The 15,688-nt window shown below is 45.3% G+C and overlaps 1 protein-coding gene across 2 annotated transcripts in view; it reads right to left on the bottom strand.

Moving 5' to 3' along the window:
* zfr (zinc finger RNA binding protein) overlaps nucleotides 1-12,905 on the bottom strand; it is a 41,690-nt gene extending 28,785 nt beyond the window's left edge. For both annotated transcript variants that reach the window (XR_013844245.1, XM_080003835.1), the window contains exons 1-2: nucleotides 12,819-12,905; nucleotides 12,443-12,524 (exon numbers count right to left, since the gene is read on the bottom strand). Coding sequence is in view for 1 of the 2 variants with exons in the window: in XM_080003835.1 (XP_079859961.1) it covers nucleotides 12,443-12,524; nucleotides 12,819-12,855 (119 nt within the window). In the remaining variant the exon portion in view is untranslated. The remainder of the gene's footprint in view (nucleotides 1-12,442; nucleotides 12,525-12,818) is intronic.
* Nucleotides 12,906-15,688: the final 2,783 nt, after the last annotated feature.

Genomic DNA, 15,688 nt, shown 5'->3' with positions numbered 1-15,688 from the left:
CTTTTCACATACCTTCCACATGTTAACACATAACTAACAGTTTGTATGAACCAAACGTTATCGATAGTGAAAACCTTTACGACCCGCCTCTTTTATCTGATTGACTAAGTGACCATAATGTGACGTTTAGGAGCATTGCACATGTAGGGCCCGAGTCACACGGGAGAGGAAAGTTGCGGCACGTCCTACAGAGAATTTCAAGTGGCGTGCTCCAAACGATAATGTTTAGTGAAGGCGCATGTGGCGGTTTTGGGGCGCTGGAGGATGGATATTTCAATTGTGTGCCATAGTGGTACCGCCGGGTTTCGGACATCCCATGCATGATCATGTTTTCATTCAGAGTGACACGGAGAAGAGGGGCTATTCACAAGACTGTGTTGGCTTAGAGTGAGAAGGAGGGGCTGAGCACGATGTTCTACAATGAAATAAGATTTTACCCATTTTAAATAGTAAAAGAAAATCAATATCCGGCATTCACGGTTGACATTACAACACACACACACACACCCACCCACCCACACCCACCCACCCACCCACCCACCCACCCACCCACCCACACACCCACACACACACACACACACACACACACACACACACACACACACACACACACACACACACACACAATTTAGTAGCTGACTCCTGTCCTATTAGCCTGGACAGGGAGCTTTTTTCTTTTCACAATAAAAAAACTAAACAGTACCATAGTTACTTATTTTGGTATAGAACAGGTATAAACAGTATTTTTTACACGCAAATAATAGTAAAATAACTTCTTGAAATAAAAACTCAGTCAGACCAGTGTGTGTGCGTGCCTTCACTTTGTGAACCTGACAAGACAGTGGGTGCACTATTTATCAGCTTGGGAGCCTCCCGGCGAGGGAGGAGCATAGGCCATCTCTTACAAGGAGGGGTAAACATTTGCCGGTGGAAGGAGGCAGCAACTTAAACAAACAACACAATATAAAACTTTAAAACGTATATTATAGAACAGCTCGTTGCCCAGCGAGACTGTTCCTTCATTCATTCAAAAGAATCAGATTGTTTACACACGACTTAACACTACCTGGTGCGAGTGGAGAAGTTTGCAATAAAGAGGGACACGGCCATCCCGGGGGGTTATTTTCTGGACACCTTGATTGATTGCACTCCTTGCAAAAACATTTCTCTGTAGTTTTATATCGTGTTTCTATGGAGAGAGCTTGCGTAGCTGTGCCAAATGAAAAGAACAGTGCATAAATAGAGAAATACTGCACAGCTGGTGTGGCCAGATGCGCTGCAACAGTGGATTAAATAGGAGCAGCACTTAGAGCACACCGTGCCCATACACTGCGACTCGGATTCACGTGTGCGTATTGAACCATAGGGGGTGTACCGAACAGGTCAATAATATACCGTGTACCATTGCATCCCTATTGTCCACTTTAACAGAAAGCCACAAAAATCCAAAGAAATTCTCGAAACCATTAAATCATTGTCTGCTAGCTGTAACTCAATTAATCATCCACCTAATATACTCATTGATGTTCTCAGGGTAACTCACAAAAAATAAATGGTAAATGATTTTAATAATCATTTAATTTCTTCTGGTTTCTTGTTTAACTATGAAAATCCCCATTTGAGTATCTCCAATTAATGGCCACTGACAATGTTCAGGTCTTTAACTTACCACACCAGAGGTTACCCTTACCACAGAGGTCATTAGAGTGCTTATAAAAAATTAAAAAATAAGTAAGAAAACCTAGAAAACCAGCCGGTCCAGATAACTTAGGAGCCTGTCTTTTTTAAATTAGCATTAGGATTTTTAGATGAACCAGTGTGTCACATTTTTTATCTTATCGTGTCAACAAATAAAATCCCCAAGGACTGGAAAACTGCCTTTGTTATTCCCCTCTTGAAAAGGAGGAGACCCAACGTAGGTGCTTGAACTCCGGTGAACAAGTGAAAGAATACCTGACTACCAACCCTATACGGTCTACATTTCAGTCAGGATTCCGCAAAAGGTTCATAGAACGTAATGTGACAAATGTGCCCCCCCGTTACAGAAGTACAGGATTTTATTATTTACAAGTAAAGCATTTACAGAAAAATGTCCATTTTTTACAAACTTTAGTCCAAAAGCAACAGAAAGCAATGGGGAGACATGCACTAGAGCAGAAACAAAAAAAAGGTGGTGGTGGCAGGTGCCAGAGTACCTGCAACCACCAGCGTCCCGATGCGCAGGTGACTGTGATCTGCACTCTGCTCTGCTTGCCCAAAGCGGCAAAATGGCTAGAACGTGGGCGTCCAAATGCCTTTTCCATTTGCCCACTTGACCCTCAAAGTCTCTGTACGGGACTGTAGAGCGGACGTAAGATCCGACCACCTCTCTCCCTCCATTTTCAGAACAACTGCACTTACACCGTTTCAATGCTCAGATTTTTCCTGGCAGACAAAAAAAGTAAATTAAAAAAACGTCTGTTATCAATGTCAATCACAATCGATGGAGTCTGGGAGTCGGGAATCTGCCCAAGCCTATTCGCTTAGCCATATAAAACAGGCAGGTCGTAAAAGTTTTCACTATCTATAACACCTGGTTCATACAAACTGTCACTGTTATTGTTAACATGTGAAAAGTAAATAATGACACATGGGGTTAGCTCATTAAAAAGAAAAAATATCAAAAATAGCCCTATTTTTTGCTAAAATGAAAAAAATACAAATCTATTCACAGATCTATTAATCTGTCATTCCAATCATGCATTTAAGCCCACAAAAATATGTAGCACACAGTGCCTTTGAATACTGAACTTTATTCCAGTATCAAAGATTAACCCATCTCACATTTGCAAGGATAAGAAATCTCTTAATCACTGTGGATCTACATTGGTGGCCTTGACTATATTGGTGGCCTACGCGCCCAACAGGCCAAAAAAGACAAGTAACTGACAGACCACTTCACCGATCCTAATCTCTATGAAAACCTACAACCCCCTCTCCCCCATCTCATCCTGACGAACATTCAACTACCCGCATGAAAGACAAACTCTAGAATGATAGTTTTCACATCAATATTAACTAAAAAGAGGCGAATGACACCTCCATCATTGTCAGGGGAAATGCCGCTTTTTTCTGGTGCATCACGTTCGACATTGTGAACACATCGGAAAAGGGGTGTAATGGTTCCAGTGTGATTCGGAAAAAAACAGAGGAGACAGCAACTTAAACAAATAATGACAAAACTGTAAAACTCGAGAGAAAAAAAAAAAAAAAAAAAAAAAAAAAAAGGATTTTGAGCTGTTCAAAAGAATTGGATCGTTCATGAACGACCCAACAGTAGAAGCAACATGGAGCACCGGCAGCATAACCACTGAACCACTGCTGGAGTGACTTGGAGCCTGGCGGGAAGCATGGGGGTCCTCCACCATGCTCCCACGGTGCAAACCCCACACTCACAACATTTCACGGTTCCTCAGGTGAAAAAAGCCAATAACGTCTTGTGGCAGGCCAAGGGGGTGTGGTACAGAACACACCTCTACAAGTGGCACCTGAACAGGATGGAGCAGCGCAAGGCAGAATCCCGGACGACTTCCCCCCGGAACAGATGGTGGCAGCGCTCACCAAAATGCAGGAGCCGCAAGCCCTACAGTTCCGGAAAATGGCGAGGGTTGGCGAGCCGGTCCAGGAGGCGCTCTGGGAGAGTCAACAGCCCATGAAGGTCCTCCTCTGGGAGATCACCAGACCTGCCGAGGAACGATCCCCCCCGTCCCCCCTCAGAATAAGACGGGGGTGGACGATCCCGAGGCATTCCTCCACAACTTTGAACAGATGACCGAGGCGGCCAGAAGGTCGGCCCGCGAGCAGGCGTGACAGCTCATTCCCCTCCTCTCAGGAGGAGCCCAGCTGGCGGCAAATGCCCTACCTCCGGAGCAGCGAACGAGCTACGCTGTTATCCGGAGGGTGGTGATGGAACGGGTCGGGAGAACACCAGAGGGCCGGTGGGCCCCCTACGACACCGCAGGCCAGCCGTTCCTGCACGCCCAACAGCTCCTGGGTGCGGCCCAGAGGTGGCTGCGACCGAGAGTGCTCCCCGCACCAGATCGTCGAGGCAGTGGCCATCGAACAGTTTGTGGACAATCTCCCGGCCTACGCCACTAGCTTGGTGCGTCGCCACCAGCCAGCCTCTCTCCAAGCCACCATTGCCCTCGCTGAGAACCACGCAGAGGCCTACACCCGGACCAGATAAGGGCCCACCGAGGGAGCCGCAGGACGCTGACCGTTGAGGGGCCCGCAGCTGGATCCCGTGTGGGAGTCGTCGCGGGACCGGCCAGTACCAGCGCCGCAGACCTGCCGGCCATCACCATCTTCCTCCCATCCAGGGCCCCAGGAGGGGCCCACCTCCCACCCCTTTCCCCGCCAGAGGAGGGACGACCACCGGCGGTGGACCACCTCCTACCCCATTCCACCCCCCCCCCCAATTCTTCCTGGGTGGCTCAGCCTCAGGACCCGAGCAAGACTTCTAGGACTGACCAATCGTGGACGGTGAGGTCGTCCGGGTCGCCGGTCTGCCGGATCCCTCCCCCGTTCCAGAAGGTGCCTACCTTGTGCTTCCAGGTACAAGGGTTACAAGGGGGTGGACATCAGGCTTTGCTGGACTCCGGCTGTTCGCAGATGATGATTCAGCAACACCTGGTTCGACCCGGGGCTTTAGGAGAGGCATCATGGGTGGATATTTGTTGTGTGCATGAGGATATTCACACATATCCGATAGTGTGGCTCAAAATTCCCTATAAGGGAAAAAGGCATATGGTTAAGGCTGCGGTTAGCTCCCGCCTGTCGCACCCCCTGATTTTGTGTACAAATTGGCCGGGTTTCAATGTCTTAATGAGAGAAGCAGGGCGGGGTGCGCTCACGGTCTCTAGGTATATGCAAGTGTTGCACGGCGCACGGCAACACAAAGGTTGCACCGGCGGAGGTCACCAGAGTGAGGGAGGGGGAGCCCCAGGTAGGAACCTCCCCAGAACACCCAGTCCATCCCATGGAGGATTTTCCTCTCGAACAATCGTGGGATGATACGCTTCGAGGGGTCTTTGAGGGCGTAGATAAAATCATTGGCGTGTCGGTCCGCCCGGATTCTGCACTCACTCACCTGTCTATCGCGGTGATTAGGGATAGATTATATCGAGTGAACCGTGACGCTCAGTTGGGAGAAGAGGTTAGCCAATTGTTAGTCTCTAAAAGCCATCAGGGTTTAGTCTTCCGGGCGGCTCATTATAACCTGATGGCCGGTCAATAAGGACACAAGAAAACACTCGAGCGGATAATGGCTCGTTTCTGCTGGCTGGGTTTCTGGGGGACGTGCCGCGGCGCTGTGCTGCCTGTCCAGAGTATCAGCTGGTGAATCCACCAGCTATTCCCCAAGCACCGTTGAGGCCCCTCCCCTTAGCCGAGACGCCATTCGACAGAATCGCTATGGATCTCATCAGGCCATTAGACCGCAGTGCTCATGGGTATCGATTTGTGTTTGTGCGACCAGATACCCAGAAACAGTGCCGCTGCGCAGTATTACGGCCAAAAATGTGGTGCAGGCGCTGTTTCAAGTCATCTCCCGGGTCTGGATTTCGAAGGAAATCCTGATTTGTTTATGCCTGGTCGAGCGCTTCAACAAAACATTGAAAAAGATGATCATCCACGATGACAGCCATAATTAGGACACATCGCTGAACCCCCTGTTGTTCGCGGTGCAGGAGGTTCCCCAGTCCTCCACGGGGTTTTCCCCCTTTGAGCTACTGTTTGGCAGAAGAACTTGTGGGGTTCTCGACCCGAAAACTGTCAGGAAGGTCCCAGCACCAGTAAAAACGAGGTCCAGTACGTCCTGGACCTGAGAGCAAAGCTACACACGTTAGGGCAGAAAGCCTGTGAGAATTTGCTCCAGGCCCAGGAACATCAGCGACAGAAGGGCTCGGTTAAGACAATTCTCACCAGGAGACCAGGTGTTAGTACTGCTCCCTACATCCAGCTCAAAATTACTGGCGAAGTGGCAAGGGCCCGACGCAATTTACCACCTGAATCTCCTAAAAGAATGGAGAGATGGTGTGCCCGTAGCACTGGTCACAGCGACAATTGAGAGGAAATAGTTGGGGCCAGAAGTTCCAAAGCCGGCAGATCTCAACACGGCCCTTTTATGTGATCATCTCTCTCCCAGCCAGAGCGCGGACGTTGCGGCGCAGCAGCAGTGCTTTGCCGACGCGTTCTCTCTGGATGCGGCCCAGCGGTGGCTGCGACCGGGGAGAGTGCTTCCCGCACCAGATTGTCGAGGCAGTGGCCATCAAACAGTTGTGGACAATCTCCTGGCCTATGCCGCTAGCTGGGTGCGTTGCCAACAGCCAGCCTCTCTCCAAGCCACCATTGCCCTCGCTGAGAACCACGCCGAGGCCTAAACCCGGACCAGAGAAGGGCCCATCGAGGGAGCCGCAGGACGCAGCACCTTTTAAGGTATCATTTCTCTCCCGGCCAGAGCGCAGACGTTGCAGCGCAGCAGCGGTGCTTTGCCGACGCGTTCTCTCCCCTGCTTGGCCGTACCTCCACCATGTGGAGACGACCCCGGGAGTGAAAGTGCGCTCCCGGCTGTATCGCCTGCCCGAAAACAAACGCAAAATAGTGCAAGCATGCTGGACATGGGGGTAATAGAGGAATCTAGTGCTCGTAGGTAAGCCGGATGGGTTGGTGCGGTTCTGCGTAATTCCCGGAAGGTGAACACGGTGTCAAAGTTCAATGCCTCCAGAATGCCCCACGTCGAACGAGCTTCTCGCCGGTTAGGTACGGCTAATTCTTTTACCACGCTGAATTTAACCAAGGCCGCCTTGTCCCAGCAGTCCAAGGAAAAATCAGCCTTCTCCACTCCGCAAGGCCTTTACCAGTTTTGTGTGTTTCTGTTCGGGTTGTCTGGTGCCCGCGCAACCTTTCAGAAACTCATGGACCGCGTCCTGCGTCCGCATGTAGCATTTGCCGCTGCATACTTAGACAACGTCATTATTCATAACGATGCGTGGGAGCGGCATCCGATTGTGTTGATATGTGGCTGCCCCCTTTGAGTGATAGTGACAGACAAACAGTTACACAGAAGTCACACGGAGGTGTTAACTCTTCCAGATCCCTACAATGAACTGATAACACGTCCAGAGGGCTTCCCTGGTCTACCCAAGAAAGGTATCAACATGAGTTAAGTAAGTTAATCTGTAGTCAAACTATATTTAAGCTAAAAAATTTTCCATTCAAGTGAATTAAAACCCTGTCTTTTTTACGCCAAGAAACAGTGGAGATATCGACGTCTTGGCTTCAAGGTATTTCTTTCATAAACTGTTACAGCCACCAAGTGGCCGGAAGGAGAGGAACGGCCCCGCTCCACATCCTGTATCGTGCGCTTCACTCGAATAAGTGTGTCATGTTCCTAATGTCTTTTTATTAATAAGTACAAGTATTAATTTGTTAAGCCAATATGTTAAACAATGTAATGTAAAATGTATCATGAGTGCGATGTTAAGACGTATGCAATGCTTGAATGTCTTCACAAATCCCTGAAAATGATTTAATTTGGGATACAATCTAATCATTATGTTGAATCATTGGATTGAATCATTGGGATGGGAGAAATATTGCCAAATGAAAATACTTAAAGTGTATAAATTACGACTATAACGCTAGAAGAACCAACTTGAGCTTAGAGATGTGATGTCACCCTGAGGAATTGGCTTAATGAAACACCCCATTTCACGTAATAACAAAACCGGCAGACAGCCATTTTAGCAATTGGTCTCCATGGGCAAATTTCTAAACACAGCAACTCCTTTTCGACCTAGAGTGCCATCTTCTTAAGTTTTCCTGTTTCCTTATTCCTTTTTTGGTTTAGCTGCTCAAAACGTATTTTTGTAACTTTCTTTTTCCTCTGCTCACTTAGAGTCATCGGGCCAACGACAGTACTTGACAAAGTTAATTTCACACAAGTCATCGGACATACAGTAGTTCAAACCCAACCACTCCCGATCGTCACACAGATCCGTTTACCGACATCTCAAGAACCAAGATCTTTTCCGTAGCAACTTCCACTGCCCTGAAACGGGATTATGGAAGACACAACAACGCCGCCTTTGTTCTAAACCCAACAATGTACTACAGCGGATTTTTCCCTGTTGACGGGGATCATTTCGGAACGGAATAAGTGACCACTTCAAGGCTTCCAGCAGCTGCACAACAGAGCGTAACGATGTTGAACCGGCAGAATATTCCTTCTGCTGTGCATCTGATCAGAGTTGGTGTTTAGGAGATCTTAAACCTGAAGATTAGAACTTAGGATCAGATTTAAATTCTCAGTCCTTTATTATACCCCTAATGTATAATAACCCTACCCTACCCACACACTCCTTGCATAATGCTTTCCCTTTCTGTTTTTATTGATTTTCTATTATTTCATTCTTTTTTTCCCCCATTTCATTTTCTTACCAAGTATTTTAGATAATAATAATTTAGATAATAATTAATAATAAAGACTAATATTGAGTACACTGTTTTGTGATATTTAGCTCCCGTTAGTAGTGCAATCACTGAAAGAGAAACAGACCGCACAATTTAGATATGAAATGGACTGATAAAGCTTGATGACTGATTTACTTAAACACATTAGTTTCCTTCAACTAAGCAAAACGAAGGTGGTGCCCCTTTTACGAGACAATTATTAGTTATTAAATATAAAATTGTAGTATTTATCGCTACAACCATATCACTGATGAAAAACACAAATACGTTTTGGGTCCTCTGTGTGTCCCCTGAGTGAGTGATTGGGGTGCAATATACAGTACGCCATTTCCCTCCCCATGTGTATTGGAGACATTGGAGAGGGAGCGATCGCATGTCCCGTTCCTCTAAATAAAGCAAACAAAAAACAGTTGTCTCACCTTTAGATTATTATTTTACTCGATCAAAACCGCCCAAAACAGACTGCTGAGAAGTGACGAGGGAGTCAAAACTTTCAGGTCTGCTACGTGCAAACAATACAGGCAGTAGCACAGTCCCACTACCACTACTGCCAACAAGATGGCGCAGTGTATGGCCATTTCATTTTGCACCCTCACCAACCTCGCAGCTCTTTGCCTATTTTTAGGGCTCCCCCCAAATAGTCGACCAAAGGTTAGAAAACGAGTCTTCATCAACCAAGTTTTTCCATTGGTCGCAAAAATAAATAAAAACTTAAAATAAAATCTACTGGGGAGCTGTGCCTTGTCAAAATTAGACTTGGAAACCTATATGGCTGGGCCCGTGTTTGACCCACTACAGGGCTTTTAATTTGAAAAAAATTCTAACAAAAAGGGAATTAGGAAGGCGCAGCGAGTAAGCGGCAAGTCGGGGCGCTGTAAAACTGGCGGTCGTCCAGGGAAGGCGCATCAAGTAACCGAGCCAGTGTTCTGGTTCCGACTGCAACAGCAATATTTAAATATCACGACTGCTAATTTTTATATTTTGTTGTCCTTACTTTTATCTTATTTTTTTTAAGTTAAAAAGTGGCTACCAAAGGTCCCAACCAGAGGCCACAGAATGGTTGCCAGGGGCAACAGTTACTGTCAAGCCCGGTCACGTGGACTGGGAGACGTTTCGTGACGAGTCAGATGGTGACATCGACGAAAACACGGAGCGGTCCAGGTGTATCCAAACTAGAAACTGTGGATCAATAGTTTAGGATCAATCCAGACTCGACACCAAGCTCAGGAACCTAAGACTCCACCCCAGCCTGTGCAGCTGGATCCTGGAGTTCCTGTCTGATCAACACCAGGTAGTGAGGATGGGCCCTAACACCTCTGCCATCAACACAGGAGCCCCCCAGGGTGTGTCCTGTGCCTCCTCCTCTACTTCCTGTACACCCATAACAGCCTGGCTATGCACAGGTCCAACTTGGTAATTAGGTTTGCCGACAACATGACAGTGATTATCGACAACGACGAGACGGCCTACAGGAGTGAGGTCAACAACCTGACAGTGGTGCCAGGAGAACAACCTCTCACTCAATGTTGATAAGACAAATGTGCTGATCATGGACTACAAGAGGAGAGAAGAAGAGAAAGGCTGGATTCCATCGCCATCAGCAGGTCTGCTGTAGACAGTGTCAGCAGCTCCAAACTGCTCGGCGTTCACATCACTGATTACCTCACCTTGGACGAGTACACTGATCATGTGATGAAAAAGGCACAGGTCTTTCACCTCAGGCAACTGAAAAAGTTAATCATGGGGCCCAAGATCCCACGGTCCTTCTACAGAGGCAAAACCAAGAGCATCCCGATGCGATGCATCACTGCCTGTATGGGAACTGCACTGCCCTCAACTGCAAAGTGCTTAAGAGGGTCATACGGACAGTCCAGAGCATCAGTGGATGAGAGCTTCCCTCCAACCAAGATATATAAACAATGGACAGTGTGTCAGTAAGGCCCAGGGGATTATCAGAGACCCAAACAATCTCAGCCACAGACTAGTTCAACTGCTGCCGTTTGGCAAGAGGTACCGCAGCCTCAAGGTCCGGACCAGCAGGCTCCGGGACAGTTTTTTTCCCCCACCAAACAACCAGGCTTATGAACAATGGACACTAACAGCCTGTTGCCTGTCTGTGACACAGTTTGATCCATATCAATTTACTGCGCGGAGAGGGGGCGAACGACCGCATTTTGCGCACCTGACTCCCTCTCGGACGGTACAGACGATGCGCGTGCCAGTGCTGGGTTGCACACTTGGCACACTTTCTCCATGACTCTCTCCCCAATTACCCCCTCTCTTTGTGTTAGAAGAAAATAATCTTAACGAGTCATGCCTCGTCCTCACACTTTTGTTGTTGTTTTATTCTGAGGAAAGCGGCTTGGCTCTCAGTGTTGCATTCCGCCATCGCTGTCCACAAATATATTTTTGATTCTCCTTATTTCTAATTCCCCATTGAAATGTTATCCATGTGCATTTTGTAAGCTCCTTTCTGTTTTAACCTGTTATTGTAATGGTTACTGAGTGAAAAAAATATATAATAATAAAAAAAGACTGCTCGACTTTAAGAATCCCAGTGGACTGACTGGTTTCAGACTGACGATTCGACTTTCAGGAGGCAGCCCTAATTGTATTATATAACCATTAAAGTGGTTATGAAAGCTTGAATTTAATTTAGTTATAACATTAGTATTAATATATTCTAGTAAGTAATTATATGAAGTCACCTCAAAAAAATAAAAATAAATACCATAGCATTTCCAAACAGACAAAAATCGGGCTGAATTTGTGTAGTCTAGATCCCAGCATTATGGAAACTCGGAAAACGAATATATACCTAACACGACTAAACAGGACCCTGTGTATTACTGCCTGCAGCTATACTTCTATATTTATTGTACTATTACTGCTTTTTCTATTGTTATTGCCACTGTTGCTGCAATGTCGAGGAGCCAAACCCAATAATTTTACTCTCATAGAGGTAGATAATGGCAGATAATGGGATGTAACAATAAAGGAACCTTGAATCCACCACTAGTTTCTTCGGCGTACCTCTGGTGCTTTTGAGATGTCACGTGAGATTCAACGGCTTTCACCCCAGTGCTCCCTAATGTTAAACTTATATTAATGGCGGTGTCTCTTATTGTCCAATCCTAAGTTAATCAAACAAATACACTCTATTAGACGTTTTGAGTAGGCCCCTGTGCATGACAATTTTCCCATCAGCCTCACCATCTGCAAATTTAATACCTACAGCAAATGTTATACAATTAATGACCTTAATTTCCCTGATTTAATTTTAAGACTTAAGGAGCCATGGGAACCCTGTGAACCCTGTATTAATTTAAATCATTGCGCTGTCCTCCCCTCAATATATTTATTTTCATCATTGCAGCCGTTGTACATTACGGTGCTGTATTAATTACTACGATCCCAGTCAAGCAAATTACAAACATATATTATCTTTTTTCTGAGATTGAGATAGATTGCCCTTAATAATTTGATAACACCGGAAATCTGGTCACTGCAAATGGCACCTAGGTGGTTTGAAAAAAACAGGTTGCAAAGAAATACTATTCCTTGGGTGGACGGGCAGCATTCCAGTAATTCAAATGCCACCTGCATAATTTCCATACATATAGGAAGAATAGCTTCTGGATGCATTTCCGGCGGCATCATGCGAAAGAATACCTGGAAGCCGGTATTGTAAAAAAAACACAGGTCTACGTCTGAACCTGACAGCCGCTTGGAACGTTTTTTCACTAGACTCACGAGGCAAAGAGCCGCAGCTCCGTAGTGCGGTTGCCGACGACCGCCTCCTCGTATACCCCTCCCCCAACCTATAACGACGGCTAGCTGGTTAAAATACAGCGCGCCATGCACAGGACTCCTAGGAGCCGCGGGTGAAAGTCTATGTCTTTATAATCGAGAAACAATTTGTTATCCTTACCTGTATTGCGCAGCAGCGCCGTGGGTAAATCCAAAATAGTTGCCGGTAGCCATTTTGGCATCTTCACCAAGCCGGCTGGGCACTGCGGACAGGCCAGAGATACAGAGGGTGAAACGTAATGGTAGCGGCAGAAGCTAGAATATGCTAGCCACGGAGGCTAGTTTACATTAGCCGCAGAGGCTAGTTTATGCTAGATGCAGAGGCTAGTTTAGGTTAGCATGAGGCTACATAGGATACCGTGGCATCATGGAAGTGAGAGAGACCACCCAAGGGAGATTCAAGGACACTGGATGAATGTCGAGATACACCGATAATATTGTAACACATCTTAAGGGTAAACCCTTTTACAATTCGAATTGCGTTTGCGATTACTTACCATAGGTGAAAGAGACCACTGGGCATATAGGAATCATTGGGGTCCTGTTCTCTGTCGGCGTCAGTCTCGTAAACCGTCGATTTTGGAGTCGTCGGACCAGGAAATGTCTCGACTGCGCATGCGTGGAAAGGTTGCCTTTCAAGTGTTGTATTTTTTATCTGCCGGTCTCAAGGTCGACGACGCTGTCCAAAAGCGTGCCATTGTTGTTATTATCGTCGTTTTTGTTTATTGTAACTACTGCTAATACGGCTAGACAACCAACCATATTGCATCGAGCCGGTCTTTTATGTCCAACTGAATTACCTGCCATCTGATTGATTTAGAACCCCTTAAAGTTGTGGTTTTAAAGGGGTCTGTAAACCCAGGTGCTTTGCTGTGTATATTCAAGATTCAAGAGGTTTATTTGTCACATACATATATATACATTCATGTATGTATATGACATGAAATGTCATTGCAACGCACCCGGAGATTATGCACAATAAGTTCTAAACCGAACATAATAGCTAACCTCATTTCTGCCTGGCTAACTAACTGAAACTAACTGATTCCTAAAACGTAATGCAGTTAGTGAATAGAATAATATTAAATAAAAAATATATAAAAAATCAATTAAAATACGATTCAAAAAGGTAATACAGAGTGGGGGTACAAAATGGAATTAAAGGAAATAAAATTATGTATATGGGATAGGCTATTTGTATATACAGATATGTGCAGTAAAGTGCATGTGAATAAAGTGTGTGTGGAAAAAAGATATACAGTACAGTATACAACAGTACGACACAGCAATACAGTAACACAGAACAGCAGTACAGCGCAGTATGCAGTAACCCAGTACAGTGATACAGTATGCAGTACAGTATGCTACATACAGTACAGTAAGGCAGTGGGGCCTATGTGTGTGTCTTCAGTGAGGGCCCCTGGTGAGTTCAGCACTGACAGTCTATATATACATTCTATTTTATATACATATATACATTTATATATCATACACAGTATACACACACACAGACATACACACACACACACACACACATACTGTATGTGTGTGTGTGTGTGTATATATATATATATATACACACAAAATGACACATTGCAACGCACCCGGAGATTATGCACAATAAGTTCTAAACCGAACATAATAGCTAACCTAATTTCTGCCTGGCTAACTAACTGAAACTAACTGATTCCTAAAACGTAATGCAGTTAGTGAATAGAATAATATTAAATAAAAAATATATAAAAAATCAATTAAAATACGATTCAAAAAGGTAATACAGAGTGGGGTTACAAAATGGAATTAAAGGAAATAAAATTATGTATATGGGATAGGCTATTTGTATATACAGATATGTGCAGTAAAGTGCATGTGAATAAAGTGTGTGTGGAAAAAAGATATACAGTATAGTATACAACAGTACGACACAGCAATACAGTAACACAGAACAGCAGTACAGCGCAGTATGCAGTAACCCAGTACAGTGATACAGTATGCAGTACAGTACAGTAAGGCAGTGGGGCCTATGTGTGTGTCTTCAGTGAGGGCCCCTGGTGAGTTCAGCACTGACAGTCTATATATACATTCTATTTTATATACATATATACATTTATATATCATACACAGTATACACACACACAGACATACACACACACACACACACACATACTGTATGTGTGTGTGTGTGTATATATATATATATACACAAAATGACACATTGCAACGCACCCGGAGATTATGCACGATAAGTACTAACTGGTACAATAGCTAACTAATTTACGAACTAACCACACTAACCGATTCCTTAAACGTAATTCAGTAAATATACTAAAATAAAAAAGGTAATAGACTAAGTAAGAATACAAAATAGAAATAAAGCAATATACTGTTATATATATATATATATATATATATATATATATATATATATATATATATATATATATATATATATATATATATATATACACTTTTTATACTGTATATATATACACATAAGTGCAGTAAAGTGGCATGTGAATAAAGTGAGGTAGTGTGTATGGAGATATACAGTACAGTATACAACAGTATGGCACAGCAATACAGTAACACCGAACAGAACAGCAATACAGCATAGTAATGCAGTAACCTAGTACAGTGATACAGTATGCAGTACACTATGCAACATACAGTACAGTAAGGCAGTGGGTCCTATGTGTGTGACTCAGTGAGGGCCCCTGGTGAGTTCAGCATTGACAGTCCCTATGGCTTGCGGGAAGAAACTCGTCTCGGTCGCTCTGTTCTCACTGAGTGACTGTGGAGGCGTATTGGGGTGGTGAGGATCCTTCATGATCCTGCAGGCTCTGCTACTACACCTCCTAGTATATAAGTCCTTCGGGAGGGGAGGGTAGTTCCAGTGGTACGTTCATCTGAACGCACCACCCTTTGCTGGGCCCGCCTGTCCATGTAGCCTGTCAGGATGCATTCCACTGCTCCAGAGTAGAAGGACTTGAGAATCCTCACCGAGACCCTAAATTTCTTCAGCTGCCTGAGGTGGTAAAGATGTCTGTATGCATAGTACATGTTAAGTCCTCCGCGATGTCGACACCCAGGTACTTCAAGCTCCTCACCCTGTCGACAGAAGTCCCATTAATCATCAGTAGCATGTGCGTCCTCGGTTGTAATCCTCTCCTAAAGTCCACAATCATCCTTTAGTTTTGCTGACATTCAGGAGGAGAGAGTTCTTAGGGACTCCAGGATTGCTCCTACCGCCGCATATGCCGCTCCCAGGTATGGCTATGGATAATAACATCATCCAGGTATACAGCAGCCAATGCCACATGCAGGCGCAGCACCTGGTCCAAGAGGCACTGCAAAGTGGCTGGGGCCC

This window comes from Zeus faber (assembly GCF_960531495.2).
Source record: "Zeus faber genome assembly, chromosome: 7".
Lineage (NCBI taxonomy): Eukaryota > Metazoa > Chordata > Actinopteri > Zeiformes > Zeidae > Zeus > Zeus faber.
The sequence above is the reverse complement of the archived record's forward strand: the minus strand, read 5'-3'. Positions and strand labels throughout refer to the sequence as shown.